General features: G+C 38.5%; 1 protein-coding gene across 1 annotated transcript; it reads right to left on the bottom strand.

The window, feature by feature from the left end:
* Nucleotides 1-14,657: 14,657 nt before the first annotated feature.
* On the bottom strand, nucleotides 14,658-15,092 carry LOC139870024 (uncharacterized). Its single transcript, XM_071857877.1, has one exon. It carries the CDS (start codon nucleotides 15,090-15,092, stop codon nucleotides 14,658-14,660), a length of 435 nt encoding a protein of 144 aa, XP_071713978.1.
* Nucleotides 15,093-17,251: the final 2,159 nt, after the last annotated feature.

Genomic DNA, 17,251 nt, shown 5'->3' with positions numbered 1-17,251 from the left:
ATTACTAGAAAAGGTATTTAAATCTTGCACTATTCGAATAAATTTATTCGCATACGAAAACGCCTTTTAGGTTTCTTGGCCAAAAATATTGGTACGTCAGAAAAGTAATCATTCCACAATCGTTGCGTGGGATTCTCACGCTCTCTCGGAATGTAACCTCAAACTCTAGGATTACGAGGCGCGATGTAACGACCCTAGATTTTCCAACGTTTATTTATTAATAATTATTATTATTAATACGTGTGATTAAACGAATGTATGTCATTACATTTGCATGTTGCCATGATTGCCCGAACTTGACTTTAATTGCCCGAAACGTCTTTGTGACACCCAGAACTTTCACGAATAATATTTTTAGATATTATTTACATTCATGATTAAGTTTATTAATCATTTTAATTAACTAAAGTTGTTAGTTGGTTACTTGGGCTTTTAATTGGATTAACTTGTTAATTACATACATACTTGGGCTTTTATTTGAACTTGGGCCTTTACTAGTGTTATTGGACTTTAGAAGCCCACCCTACATCTTATATGGACCTAACTAGCCCATGTTACACATGTAAGTACCACTTTGAGGATTAACTAGTTAGTTATTTCATTAAGAATCTAGTTGCTTGTTATTTCCCATAAACAACCATTCTTTACCCAACTTTTGAAGGCTTTACCTTGCATTAACTTGTGAACAAAACCCATCCACTTTTGGGCTGCTAAACCGTGGGTTCTCAAGCATATGGGGAGAGTTTTGGTTTCATTTTATTCATTACTTACTTACTTGATTTCTCTCTCAAAAACACACACACATACTTGCTATCATTTTTCTCTCCTTTCTTTCTAAAGATTGTAAGTAACAAAACATATTTTCTCTCTTCTTTCTTGGCCAAAAACCGAATTATATTCACCTCTAATCATCATCATCATTTGTTGTTTGATACTTGTTGTTCATTGTTGTTAGTTACTTGTCTTTGTTAGTTAGTTACTTACATGTTATTATGAATCAAACTCACTAGTTTGTTTATCACTTTATCTTGTATTAACAAGAACATTCAAGAACTAAACTCTCTAGTTTAGGTTCTACATATACTTTCTTTAAAGATTGCAAGTTTATGTGTTGATTAAAATCATACTTGTGATTCAAAAAGCAAACTTCAAGTTTACTTTCTTAAAGATCAAACTTTGGTTTGAATCTTTAAAGTATGAACAAACCATGAACTAATTACTTGTTATTTAGTTTTACTTGCACTTTAATTTTATGATTTTGGTTGTTGTTGGTCAAGTACTACAAGTTAGTCTTGATCTCATACCTCTTGGAACTAAAAGATAACTTAAAAGTCCAAGAATATGTAAATAAGTTTTCTTTAAATATAACTTTGTATACTTATGCTTGATCTAGACTTTTGGGTCTTGGATCTTCAAGATCTAACTAAGAACTATGTTCTACCCCTTAAGATCTTGATTAGTTAGTTAACTTTCAAGTTTATAGTTCAATATTTCTTTTATAGTTCATGTAAGTGTCAAACCTAAGACTTTGATGTAACAGACCAGTAGACCTGGGCTACTGAGACCATGATTTTTAGATAGAACTTTTCGATTAGATAACTTTTCATATATGACTCATCTTAATCCGAGTTACGGTTTAGGATTTATGGCCCTCCGATCGTCACTAGGTCCTTTTAACATTGTGCAGAAATTTCAGAGCTACTCGCACTTAGACCGTCACCACGGTCAAACGAAGACGAGTTTGCTTCTGTAAATTTTACCACACTTAAAGGACTCATAGACGGCGCCATGGCCACTGGTCTCACCTTAATTCAGTAAGGGTAGAGGCCGTGGTGACTGACTGAAGTCAGCTTTTGTTTTAAAATACTTTCATGAACGAAACCTACTTTACACCTTTTGTTAAATGGTGAATGATGATGACCCTTAAGACCTTATTTACATACTTTTAAACCTATTAAGACGATTTAATGACTTAGTACTATTTGCCTTAGGTTGAGGACCTTCGGACCGATTACTTGCACACCTTTTTCGAACCGACTTTACGACTACATTATCATTGTGAGTTATAGCATTCCCTTTTTACTTTAACTTATTTTGGGAACTGAGAATACATGCGGATTTTATGTTTTACATACTAGGCATGAGTACTTAAACTTATATATGTGTGGGTTATACAACGGCATAAACATTCCCTTTAGCTCGGTAACGTTTAATCATTGGTTTTTGAACCATGAACGCGAATCTTAGATATGGATCCATAGGGTTTGACACCCCCACTCGGGCTAGTAGCGCTAGCATTTAACGAGTGTTTAATACTTCGTAGACATACGCACTTGCCAAGTGTACTTTCAGGGGGTATAAACGTTAAGTTAGTTACCAAGTGCCCACGGTTAACATATACTTTATCATACTGTTTTGAAACGCTCTTTGTAGCACTGAAATCTCGTGGCCTACCTTACATACTGTTATACTTAAACTATAGCTCACCAACCTTTGTGTTGACGTTTTTAAGCATGTTTTTCTCAGGTGCTTGAGGTTAGCTTCCGTTGTGTACTAGTCATGCTGTAGACACCCGCCGCTCTAGAGATGTCCTGCATGAACGTTTACTTTTGCATTCATAACTTTACTACTTTTGAACTATGACTTGTAACGACCGTTGTGGTTACGTACACTTATTATTTGCTTCTACTTAGTGAAGCATGCTTTTGGATTGTAAAACATTCAATGTTGGTTTAGACATCACGTTATTATTGAATGCAAACTCTTTTTGAAAACGCATATAGTACTTAACCTTGTAATGATCCTGTTGTTGGTGATTCGTACACGATGGTTTTGTACGGGGCATCACATTTGGTATCAGAGCCTTGGTTGTAGGGAATTAGGTTGCATTAGTGAGTCTAAGACCGACCCGAGTAGGATTCACTAATAGGACTAATCTACAACTTGCTAGTTTACTTATTTCCGCTGAACTTACTGCATGCTGCTGCTTACTTTTACTGCTATATGTCGTATGCTACTACATGATTTCACTACTGCATGATATTACTTGCTTTCGATTGCATGCTACCTTCGTACGATTTGCTGTTATTGCCATGCTACTTATTGTTATACATGATTTAAACTGTTGGCCTAATACGTGCTTGCTTTATGACTTACTGACATGGAAAATTTATTTTCCTTGTTCAGATGTCGGATGTACCACCTGCTAGCATTTTGGGCAGTTTAGACTCTTCAGCTACTCCACCTATCACCGTTGCCGATCCACCGATCCCGATACGCACGAGTGACCCCGGCGCTTCATCTTCCGGGACTAGCAGCCAGCCGCCTGCACCAGTGACTACTTCCGATGGACACGTAGGCCCTACGGAGATTCCAGCTCCGTCTGCTCCCGAACCCACGGGGTCACAGCCCCGCATCGGTGGGATTGAGATTCCCGCAGAGTTCGGGGAAGGGCCATTTCGTAACCATATGCGCACGCCTTGCCGACGCACTCTCGACGGACGTTTAGTGCCGATTCCGCCAGGCAGACACAGAGAGATGTTGGCCGCCTTCGGACTACCAGTTCAGCCACCCGTGTCACCACCACATGATTCGGATGACTCATCATCCACCGATTCTTCATCAGATGATTCTTCATCAGACTCCAGTGACGACGAGGACCCTGCTGATATACCTATTCAGGCACCCTCCACCCCGCCAAAGAAGCGGTACCGTCCTGATGGCACCGTCATTCCAGGGGTGAATGGAGGTCGTGCTTTCACTGACGCATTTGGTCGGCGTCGGAGGGTTACTGCCCGTAAGCGGCTTGTGCCGTACCCTGCCGACCCATTCATACGTAAGGCACCTCGTTACGTGCTGACTATTTCTGGAGCCGAGACATCTGAACCCCGTTTCGTGCGGTCTGCACCACCTGCTCCACCAGCACCATCCGCTCCACCGGCCCCACCTGCACCACCAGCACCGCCCGCCCCACCAGCTCCCACTGTCAAGGAATTGACAAGGGAGGTGGGAATCCTCCGAGCTCGGGTTACTGAGCTCGAGGAGCAGTTGGCTCAGGCTTTGAACATCCTACACCCACCTCCACCGTAGGACTTTTGTATTAGATTTCATGATGTAATCTAGTTGTAGCTTCTTGTATTATTTATGTATTGTACGGACTTATTCAGATGTATGGAACTTATTATTATTAATGGAACTTTGCGTTATTTAATTCTTGCACGATGTTCTATTTACATTACTGTACGATGATTCTGTGGTATTTGTACCTAGATGCGTTATTTAATAACATGTGACGTTTTGATTCCATGTTGGTCACTATATACTGTATTATTACTACTTGCATGCTGGATTTCGACTCGAGTCAAAATTTTTGTTTAGAACATCATGGCTAACGGTCGATCCACACCTACTGCTGCTCAAATTGAAGAGATGATCCAAGAACGTGTAGCCGCAGCCCTAGCAGAAAGAAACCTCCAAGCTCCACCGCCACCACCACCGGTTATTCAACTCGTTCGAAATGGGTGTACTTACAAGGAATTCCAGATCTGCAAACCACATAACTTCAGTGGAACCGAGGGACCGGTTGGTCTCACCAGATGGTTCGAAAAGCTTGAATCAGTATTCCGAGTTAGCAACTATTCAGAGGATAATACGACCAAGTTTGCTTCGTGCACGCTATCTGACGGCGCGCTAACGTGGTGGCACACGTTAGCTCAAGCGAAAGGCATTGATGAGGCGTATGCTACGCCATGGGAGGAATTCAAAGTGGCAATGATTGATGAGTATTGTCCGAGAACCGAAATCCAGAAGATGGAAATCGAATTTATGCAGTTAAAGGCCGTTGGGAACGACCTTGATGGTTACAACATGAGATTTTTGGAACTAGCTCTTATGTGTCCGACCATGGTCACCCTGGAATTCAAGCGTATGGAGAGATACTTCTGGGGACTCCCTAAGTCCATCAAAGGAAACGTCACATCATCCAAACCACCGAATGTTCCTGAAGCAATGCGCATGGCGCATACCCTCATGAATCAGATTCTTATTGATGAGCCGGAGAAGGCTAAGTTTGAGGCTGGTAGTAGCGAAAAGAGGAAATGGGACAACAACCACAACAACCACAACAACAACAACAACAACAACAACAGGGGGAGAAACTACAAACAAACCCCCGCCAAGAGGCACAACAACGGTGGAAACCCTAATCCCAACAACAACACCAACTCCAACCCGAACTACAAAGGAACCTTACCACAATGTAAGAGGTGTTACAAACACCACACTGGGTATTTTAATGTTGTCTGCGAGAAGTGTCAACGGGCTGGGCATATCGGGAAAGACTGCAAGGTCACCACTTTGAATGGGAAGCCGAACACCAATGGACCGAAAAAGTGCTATGAATGCGGACAGACGGACCATTTCAGAAATACGTGTCCAAATAAGCGAAAAGACGGAGGACCACCCCGTAGTAGAGCTTTTAATGTTAATGCAAGGGATGCACGCGATAACCCCGACTTGGTGACAGGTATATTCACAATCAACAATCTTTTAGCTTCTGTCTTGTTTGATACTGGTGCGGATAGAAGTTATGTATGTAGACATTTTTGCGATAAGATTAATTGGTCGTTAGTCCCGTTAAAAGAGAGTATGCTGGTCAAGGTCGCCAACGGTAAACTTGAAAAAGTTGACCACATTAGTCGAGGAGCTATTATCAATATAGCTGGTGCAGATTTCAAAATTGACTTGATACCTATCAAACTGGGAAGTTTTGACGTGATCGTCGGTATGGATTGGTTGAGCAAGATAAGGGCCGATATTATTTGTGGAGATAAAGCCCTTCGTATACCACAAGGAGACGGTGAGCCACTAATCATCTATGGAGAGAGATGTACCTCGAAGATGAACCTCATTAGTAGCGTGAAAGCGCAAAATATTATGAAGAAGGGACGTTTTGCTGTCCTAGCACATGTGAAAGCGGTAGAAACTGAGGTGAAGAGCGTGAACGACGTTCGAATTGTGAACGAATTTTCTGATGTCTTCCCAGAGGAATTGCCTGGATTGCTGCCGCAGAGAGCTGTAGAGTTTCAGATTGATTTAGTGCCAGGAGCTGCACCTGTAGCTCGCGCACCTTATAGACTCGCACCTTCCGAGATGCAAGAATTACAGAGTCAACTACAAGAGCTACTTGACTGTGGATTTATCCAACCAAGTTTCTCGCCTTGGGACGCGCCTGTTCTGTTTATAAAGAAGAAGGATGGATCCTTCCGTATGTGTATCGACTACCGTGAACTCAACAAATTGACTATTAAGAATCGGTATCCTCTTCCACGAATTGACGATCTTTTTGATCAACTACAAGGATCGAGTGTCTACTCAAAGATTGATTTGCGATCCGGCTATCACCAGTTGAGGGTGAAGGAAAGTGACGTGATGAAAACTGCATTCAGAACCCATTATGGTCATTATGAGTTTCTCGTGATGCCATTCGGTCTGACCAATGCACCTGCCGTGTTCATGGACCTCATGAATCGTGTCTGTAAACCGTACTTGGATAAGTTTGTTATCGTCTTCATAGATGATATCCTCATCTACTCTAAGAGCGAAGAAGAGCATGAGCAACACCTCCGACTAGTACTTGAACTCTTGAGACAAGAGCAACTTTACGCCAAATTCTCCAAGTGTGAATTTTGGTTGAAGGAAGTACAATTTCTGGGTCATGTTGTGAGCGACCAGGGTATCAAAGTTGATCCCACCAAGATTGAAGCCATCAGCAAGTGGGAGACCCCCACTACTCCAACACATATTCGCTAATTCCTAGGTCTCGCCGGTTATTATCGAAGATTCATCGAAGGATTTTCTCTGATTGCTCGTCCTTTAACCGCACTGACTCACAAGGGTAAGAAGTTTATTTGGGAACCCGCACACAAATCAGCATTTCAAACTTTGAAGAATAAGTTAACCACCGCACCTATCCTATCACTTCCTGAAGGCAGTGATGATTTCGTTGTTTATTGTGATGCATCGAAGAGTGGTTTTGGTTGTGTACTAATGCAACGATCAAAGGTTATTGCCTATGCCTCCCGCCAACTGAAGATTCACGAGCGGAACTACATTACTCATGATCTTGAACTTGGAGCCGTTGTCTTTGCGCTCAAATTGTGGAGACATTATTTGTATGGAACTAAGAGCACTATCTTCACCGATCACAAGAGTCTCCAGCATATCTTCGATCAGAAGCAACTGAATATGAGACAGCGTCGATGGATTGAGATGCTCAACGACTACGATTGTGAACTCCGTTATCACCCTGGCAAGGCCAATGTTGTAGCTGACGCTTTAAGCCGAAAGGAGAGGACGGCACCTCTTCGTGTTAGGGCTCTGAACATCACCATCCATTTGAACCTCAACAGCCAGATCAGAGTAGCCCAAGGTGAGGCTCTCAAGGAGGAGAACATAACTCATGAACATTGAACATACTTGTCTCTCGATTCTAGGTTAGGGAGTCTGGACTCCGATGTTATGCCGGAAGAATTTGGGTACCTCTTTATGGAGATCTACGAAACCTGGTACTTGATGAAGCACACAAATCGAGATATTTGATTCATCCTGGAGCGGGCAAGATGTACCATGACCTTAAAGAACAGTATTGGTGGCCGAATCTTAAGAAGGACGTCGCAACTTATGTTGGGAAGTGTTTGACTTGTTCGAAAGTTAAAGCCGAACATCAGAGACCTTCTGGATTACTTCAGCAACCGGAGATCCCACAATGGAAGTGGGAAAGGATCACAATGGATTTCATCACCAAGCTACCCAAGACGGTGGGCGGATACGATACTATTTGGGTTATTGTTGACCGCCTTACCAAATCTGCACACTTCCTAGCGATGAAGGAAACTGATACAATGGAAAGACTTTCTCAATTATACATTAAGGAGGTTGTATCACGACACGATGTACCTTTATCGATCATCTCCGATCGCGATCCCCGTTTTGCTTCTAGATTTTGGCGTTCTTTGCAAGAAGCCATGGGAACTCGTCTTGACATGAGTACTGCTTATCATCCTCAGACTGACGGGCAAAGTGAATGAACGATTCAGACGTTGGAATACATGTTGCGTGCATGCGTCATTAATTTTGGAAAGGCCTGGGAAAGGCATTTTCCACTAGCCGAATTCTCGTACAACAACAGTTATCACTCGAGCATTAATGCCGCGCCTTTTGAAGCATTGTATGGCCGTAAGTGCCGATCCCCTATTTGTTGGGCCGAAGTAGGCGAAAAGCAAATCACCGGACCCGAGGTAGTCCACGAAACCACGGAGAAGATTGCTCAGATTCAAGCTAGACTTAAGACTGCCCGCGATCGCCAAAAGAGTTATGCCGATCTTAAACGTAAGGACTTTGAATTCAACGTTGGTGATCGGGTAATGTTGAAGGTTGCACCTTGGAAAGGTGTGATCCGTTTTGGAAAACGTGGAAAGTTAAACCCACGATACATTTGTCCTTTTGAGATCTTAGAACGTGTTGGACCCGTTGCTTACCGTTTGGATCTACCAGCACAATTGAGCTCAGTTCATCCTACCTTCCACGTGTCAAACTTGAAGAAGTGTCTTGCTGCACCTGAACTTATCATACCACTTGAAGAACTTACAATTGACGACAAACTTCACTTTGTGGAAGAACCTGTTGAAATTATGGACCGTGAGATCAAAACTTTGAAACGCAACAAGATTCCGATCGTCCGAGTACGATGGAATGCCAAACGAGGACCTGAGTTTACTTGGGAGCGAGAGGATCAAATGATGCGGAAGTATCCTCACCTTTTCCCGACTCCTCCATCTACCTCAGCTTAAAATTTCGGGACGAAATTTTCTTTAACAGGTGGGTAATGTAACGACCCTGGATTTTCCAACGTTTATTTATTAATAATTATTATTATTAATACGTGTGATTAAACGAATGTATGTCATTACATTTGCATGTTGCCATGATTGCCCGAACTTGACTTTAATTGCCCGAAACGTCTTTGTGACACCCAGAACTTTGATGAATAATATTTTTAGATATTATTTACATTCATGATTAAGTTTATTAATCATTTTAATTAACTAAAGTTGTTAGTTGGTTACTTGGGCTTTTAATTGGATTAACTTGTTAATTACATACATACTTGGGCTTTTATTTGAACTTGGGCCTTTACTAGTGTTATTGGACTTTAGAAGCCCACCCTACATCTTATATGGACCTAACTAGCCCATGTTACACATGTAAGTATCACTTTGAGGATTAACTAGTTAGTTATTTCATTAAGAATCTAGTTGCTTGTTCTTTCCCATAAACAACCATTCTTTACCCAACTTTTGAAGGCTTTACCTTGCATTAACTTGTGAACAAAACCCATCCTATTTTAGGCTGCTGAACCGTGGGTTCTCAAGCATATGGGGAGAGTTTTGGTTTCATTTTATTCATTACTTACTTACTTGATTTCTCTCTCAAAAACACACACACATACTTGCTATCATTTTTCTCTCCTTTCTTTCTAAAGATTGTAAGTAACAAAACATATTTTCTCTCTTCTTTCTTGGCCAAAAACCGAATTATATTCACCTCTAATCATCATCATCATTTGTTGTTTGATACTTGTTGTTCATTGTTGTTAGTTACTTGTCTTTGTTAGTTAGTTACTTACATGTTATTATGAATCAAACTCACTAGTTTGTTCATCACTTTATCTTGTATTAACAAGAACATTCAAGAATTAAACTCTCTAGTTTAGGTTCTACATATACTTTCTTTAAAGATTGCAAGTTCATGTGTTGATTAAAATCATACTGGTGATCATAAAGCAAACTTCAAGTTTACTTTCTTAAAGATCAAACTTTGGTTTGAATCTTTAAAGTATGAACAAACCATGAACTAATTACTTGTTATTTAGTTTTACTTGCACTTTAATTTTATGATTTTGGTTGTTGTTGGTCAAGTACTACAAGTTAGTCTTGATCTCATACCTCTTGAAACTAAAAGATAACTTAAAAGTCCAAGAACATGTAAATAAGTTTTCTTTAAATATAACTTTGTATACTTATGCTTGATCTAGACTTTTGGGTCTTGGATCTTCAAGATCTAACTAAGAACTATGTTCTACCCCTTAAGATCTTGATTAGTTAGTTAACTTTCAAGTTTATAGTTCAATATTTCTTTTATAGTTCATGTAAGTGTCAAACCTAAGACTTTGATGTAACTTTGGTTCATCAAAACACTTACAACTCTTAAGTGAAGTTGTGCTTCATGTCTTAGACTTGCACTTGGGTTATGATGGTCAAGACTTGGTTGTGATGATGTAGACACATCAATTAGTTGTACACTTGAAGCTATATGCATCAAGAATGAGAACCATGATGAACATCAAGCACCAAGACCACCGGAACTCACTTAAACTTACTGTTTCTGTCCAAAACCTACTGACCTGCTGTTTCTGTAATAGACCAGTAGACCTGGGCTTCTAAGACCATGATTTTTAGATAGAACTTTTCGAGTAGATAACTTTTCATATATGACTCATCTTAATCCGAGTTACGGTTTAGGATTTATGGCCCTCCGATCGTCACTAGGTCCTTTTAACATTGTGCAGAAATTTCAGACCTACTCGCACTTAGACCGTCGTCACGGTCAAACGAAGACGAGTTTGCTTCTGTAAATTTTACCACACTTAAAGGACTCATAGAAGGAGCCATGGCCACTGGTCTCACCTTAATTTAGTAAGGGTAGAGGCCGTGGTGACTGACTGAAGTCAGCTTTTGTTTTAAACTACTTTCATGAACGAAACCTACTTTACACCTTTTGTTAAATGGTGAATGATGATGACCCTTAAGACCTTATTTACATACTTTTAAACCTATTAAGACGATTTACTGACTTAGTACTATTTGCCTTAGGTTGAGGACCTTCGGACCGATTACTTGCACACCTTTTTCGAACCGACTTTACGACTACATTATCATTGTGAGTTATAGCATTCCCTTTTTACTTTTACTTATTTTGGGAACTGAGAATACATGCGGATTTTATATTTTACATACTAGGCACGAGTACTGAAACTTATATATGTGTGGGTTATACAACGGCATAAACATTCCCTTTAGCTCGGTAACGTTTAATCATTGGTTTTTGAACCATGAACGCGAATCTTAGATATGGATCCATAGGGTTTGACACCCCCACTCGGGCTAGTAGCGCTAGCATTTAACGAGTGTTTAATACTTCGTAGACATACGCACTTGCCAAGTGTACTTTCAGGGGGTATAAACATTAAGTTAGTTACCAAGTGCCCACGGTTAACATATACTTTATCATACTGTTTTGAAACGCTCTTTGTAGCACTGAAATCTCGTGGCCTACCTTACATACTGTTATACTTAAACTATAGCTCACCAACCTTTGTGTTGACGTTTTTAAGCATGTTTTTCTCAGGTGCTTGAGGTTAGCTTCCGCTGTATACTAGTCATGCTGTAGACACCCGCCGCTCTAGAGATGTCCTGCATGAACGTTTACTTTTGCATTCATAACTTTACTACTTTTGAACTATGACTTGTAACGACCGTTGTGGTCACGTACACTTATTATTTGCTTCTACTTAGTGAAGCATGCTTTTGGATTGTAAAACATTCGATGTTGGTTTAGACAGCACGTTATTATTGAATGCAAACTCTTTTTGAAAACGCATATAGTACTTAACCTTGTAATGATCCTGTTGTTGGTGATTCGTACACGATGGTTTTGTACGGGGCATCACACGCAAAATCGACTTCTGACTCTTAGTCCACTTATTGAATAAGTTGATAATATGAATATCCTACGAATCGGAATCGGAACCAAGTAAATACGATGACATATTTATATAAATATTTATATTTTATTGTATAAAAAACGATAGAAAAGGATGTTTTGTTGTGTAGAAAATGAAATAGTTTTGATGTATTTAATAGAATTTATAAGTTTAAAATTTTAAAAATGTAACGGCTATAAAGCCATTTGAAAACGGCTCAAATCTAAGGACCAATCAAAACAGCACACGTGTTTGTGACATTTTTGTTTTTGCGTCAATGGCCCCACTGACGACCCTATCTGACGGAAACTGACGCCGCATTATATTCTGTCAGTTTTGCCACATAGACTGGTGGATGGGATCTGACGCACGGTTAAATATGGTCTAATACGAGTATTTCTACTACCCGTCTCCGGGTCAGGTATTTTACGAGTTTAATTCCATAACCAGGTTGTTTGACTCCCGGACCATCCGTTCTTTTTCATTTACATGACTGAAATACCTTTCATTTACACAAATCGCCCTTATAACTGTCTTTTTTCTCATAAATCAACTCTCGGGTATAAGACCATTTATTCTTGGATTTGGTAATGTTGTTTTGTTGTGGGAATTTTTGCTAACGTGACATTATTGTGAGATGGAGTGTGCGTTGTGATAAACGTATTTTTATGGTGTCGTAGGTATGAAATTAAGATGACGTGGCATTTCTTTTTCATTTATTTAAATTAGTTAATTAATTTATTTTTTTATATTGTTTAATTAATTAAATTATTATTTTTTAAATATTAAAACAAAATAAATTATTAAAACACACTCAGTTAGTAAAGCAATTACAAATTATTAAAAACTTCTTACAAATAGAAAAATTAAAAACGTCAAAAAAATAAAAATTATAATAATTTAAAGTCCTAAAAATAGAAAATCACAATAATTTAAGTGCTAAAATTTAATATTTCCCGTCAAATGAGTCATGACTCATGTGGCCTGACTCGAGACTAATCGAATCATAAGGGACCCGATTATAACTCAATTGGTCTAAATTTACAAGATACAACTTAATTCGAGGCGTGTCTTGGCTCGTTTTTTTGTGCATTCTAATGATCATCCGTAAACAGAAATATCAACACTTTGTTGACTTCGTCTAAATACACAATATTCGTAAATACGTACAGTATTTCTTTTTCGAAGCCAGGGGTTTAACTCGCTAGTGGAGACTCAATGTGATTATCGCTAGAGAGGTTTCCTCTGTGAAAAAAGAAATTAAAAATAAAATAATGATACCTTAATCTTCATTATTAGTGTTGGCGCAGCTTCAATTGAAGAGATCAAGACATAAAAAAGAAACATTAAATAATAAAATTACACATGTCAATATGCGACAATCATTTTCTTAAGGAATAGTCTAAAACCAGTTAGAGAGCTATCTATCGGAAGCAATGGGTATGTTTGAAAAAGAGAGTGAAAATAATATCAGTTTTGCTTATAAAAGATAATTCGCTAAAAAATAAAAGTTGGAGTAATATGATCAATTTGACAGTTATATCCTCTTGGAAGCAATCTCTTTATCCGTCGAGCGAAGAGATGGAGGACTTTCTCTACTCTTGTGAGTGTTTCACTCGGGGTGGAGAAATAATTTCTCTTTATTCTAGGATAGAGGAAGGATTGTCTACGTCTCACCTCCCCCATACCTCACACATGTGGGATTGGGCTTCTTGTTGTTGTTGTTGTTGTTGTTGTTGTTGTTGTTGTTGTTGTGAACATTAAAGTTTTGTATCATATTTTTAAGGACTATTTTAACTCTAATATTCCTTTTTTGTTGGTGCATATTTGTAATCCATAGTTCTTGCTTAAATTCAATATATATTTTTAGATTTTAGTCATAAAATAAATAAATAAAGACAATGATAAAACTAATATTTCTTTTTTGTTGGTGCATACTTGTAAGCCCTAGTTCTTATTCGTTTATGTAATTCAGTCATGTAATGTTAAACAATATAATGTGCTTGTGACTATTGAACGTTTGTTGAATGTACGTGAATGTTTAAAGCAATAGTTAAACTTATGTTACAGTCGACCGATTGACTATGTCTGTCGGCCGACTGAAGGCAAGACAATCGATCATTCGGCCGACTGTAGAAGACATTCAACCGATTGTGTCTGATATCAGTATATATACGGGTTTTGTGCTTCTTTGTTAGTTTACACACTCTACAGAACCCTAATCGATTTCTGCCCGTTCCAGTCGATTCCCAACATAAAACCCACCGAATAACAACACCTTGGCGTCGATCTAATCTATTCTTAGGTCTAGGTTTGATTCATTCTACCCTAAAGTAAACCTGTTATTCGATTACTAGTTGATCTCTGTTTTCCGCCTCTAGGTCGACTTAGATAGTTTCTAAGATTCAGAAGCAACGTCTACACTTTTACTGAAAATTTTTGATACTTTTTAACAAAGTTGCCCTAAATTTAATTAAATCGACATCTGTAAAAGTTACTACGTATATAAGTAAATACAGTAGTTGAGTTTTCTCATATTCAGCTACCTGTAAATATCGAATATATTATCAATATAATCAAATTTAAAAGCGGTTAGATACTTTACTCAAACCTACACTAATATATTAATATCCAAGCATATCAGGTATGATGTACTATATATATTTCCGACCGTTAATTATATGTAATGATATATAACAATAATTAAAACTATGTTAGTGTACTATTTTTACACTAACAAACAAGACGCAAGTATTGTACAATGCAATGGATGTGTTACAGTAAATTACTGTATCATTTAATTATATGATACATTACAAATTTAAAGACATTGTAGTTAAACTGAAGAAACTAAATGAGATTGGATCTCATCATGGTAGTGATCATTTCGCTTGATCGCCAAAGCCTCATAGATCTCGATTATCATCTTCTCATCATATTCCCTAACCATTGTCTTCCCAAATCCATCTCCACTAAACCCGGTCATCGTTCTTCCCCTCACGACCGATGTATTAGCCAACTTCATCATAATCTTCACATAAGCATCACGAAGCCCTATAAACAACTTCCGGGGTGACCCACCTAGGTTGATTTTCAACCTCGGATTTATTCTAATCCGCAACAAACTCCTCTTCCTCCTCCTTCGCCTTGTGCCACCAGACGCCTCTTCATATTCACTGAAGTTGGCACCGGTGGTACCGAGGCGGTCGTATCCTCGCGTTCGCAAATAACATTTTACACCGTTGTACACTTTTGTTGTCAAGCCCTCCATGTTACAAAATGTGATAGTTTATAACATAGAACTTTATAAAAATGTGATATATTTAACGAGAAAGGTGGGTGTTGGCACCTTACCTATAAATCTCATGGATTTATTTAATGCATATGTGTCATCTACACCGTTGGATTGGATCGCACTACACTTTGACTTTGTTATTTTTTGTTTAATAACATCTCAGAACTCACCACCTAAAAATATAGATATGCGTTATCGATCTTTAATGTGTGATTTCGTACACTTTTTTTAAGTGTCAACATTTCACATTTTCACCCACTTTTTTAATGAAAGGGGACAAATTAAATACGTTTCGTTACACCAACTATAAAATTTTATCATAATAAATCATAGGGAGAGTATCATAACATTCAGTTAATTAATGAATTACTCCGCTTATTATTATAACTACTACTCATTGAAAAAGCACTTAACTAAGAAGAGATCTTGTTACCATTGTGCTTCTAGGCGAGTGACATCCTCATTTCTTGTGTTAAGGAGCTGAAATTGAGGTCATAAGTAATAGTTCACAGTATTTGATCTATGAACACCAGACTCTCAATTGAATAATAAATATGAATTATAAGAACAATAATTGAGAGAACACGATATGAAGATATATGAAAGATAATATTAATCGTGTAAAAGATGCATCACAAGGCTAAACCGTAGCCTCTATTTATACAGTTTTAACACCAAATCTGAAGATTTGGTTTCCTAAACAACATCACTAATAATAAGGAAAAGATAAACTCTAAACTTAACAAATATTCAAATCTCTTCAAAAGTTTATCTTCTGGAGATAAGACAGAATCAAAACGTATCTTCTAAATATTTAGACATATCTCCAAAATCATCTTTATCTTAGCCACCAAGAAAATCAAAACGTTGACTACACCAAACATCAGAGTCTGCAACTTCAGACTCTACAACTTCAGACTCTAAAAATCTGCAAAATGTTTTTGACTCATCAGATTCTTTTTCCAACAATCTCCTCCTATCTGATGATGTCAAAACCACCTGTTCATCTACTTGTTCAACTCTGCAAACTCTCTTTCAATCAACCTGCACTTGCTCTTCATATACTTAATTTTCTTTAACATGGGAAGTTTACTATACAAGTGATTCACCAATTTAACTCTGAAAGGATAAGTCTGCTCTGTCACACATCTAGTCAACAAACCAATCAACAACTCAATACTAGCTCCTTCAAACTGTTCAACTCTCATCATCATCCTTTGATTTCCATTTGTTTTGAACATTAAGGCATCTAAATACTCAATATATCTTTCATCAACAAATTCTAAATGCTCTGGAACAGCATACCTTTCTACATGACCCTTAACTCTCCTCTCCTTCATCTCTTGATCAAACATCCCACAAAATATCTCATAATCCTTGAAACTTATAAACCCTTCTTCAAATACTAAGTGTACCAAACTAGATACCCTCTTCAACACTTCTTGCACTATAGCTTGATCATCTGCACACTTCTGAATGTACACAGCTAACCCTTTCCATTCACAGAACCCTAAACGAACAATTTGGTTCAACTTAACTCTTAACCTCCTATCAGATAAGTGTGTCATAGTTAACAACAAAGTTACACCTTCAAGCTCTGATTTATCAATTTCAACCTTGACCACATCACCTTCATACCTTCTGAATTTAAATCTTTTGTTCATCTGGGCCCTTAATTTATCTTGCATAGCAGCAACAACAATAGCATTCTCCTGATCATTACCAACACCACCTGTTTGAGTATGACTAGCAACCACCTGAGTATCAACCATTTGAGTATCATCACCAACAATCACTTGAGTTTCAACTCTATCAGCATCCTCCCCCTGAATCTGTTGCTCCCCCTCAACCTGAGCTCTTTTTGATGACACCCCCTCAATGCCTTCACAATCTAATCGTTTCCTTTTCTCCCCCTTTTTGACATCATCCAAAGGAAGAGTAGACAAAAACTTCCAAATCTCAGCCTGTTGTTCTTGGAGTGACTTAACATCAGAAGCAAAACCTGTAAAACATTGCCTGATTTCATCAACACCTTCCAACTTCTTTTCTAAAGCATTCAATCGATCACTAATATCTGTTACACCCACTGCATCACTAGAACCACTCAAACCCTGCATATCCCCTACCATCCTCCT

Source organism: Rutidosis leptorrhynchoides, chromosome 10 (genome assembly GCF_046630445.1).
Source record: "Rutidosis leptorrhynchoides isolate AG116_Rl617_1_P2 chromosome 10, CSIRO_AGI_Rlap_v1, whole genome shotgun sequence".
Classification (NCBI taxonomy): Eukaryota; Viridiplantae; Streptophyta; class Magnoliopsida; order Asterales; family Asteraceae; genus Rutidosis; species Rutidosis leptorrhynchoides.
This window is presented reverse-complemented; position numbering and strand designations above follow the sequence as displayed.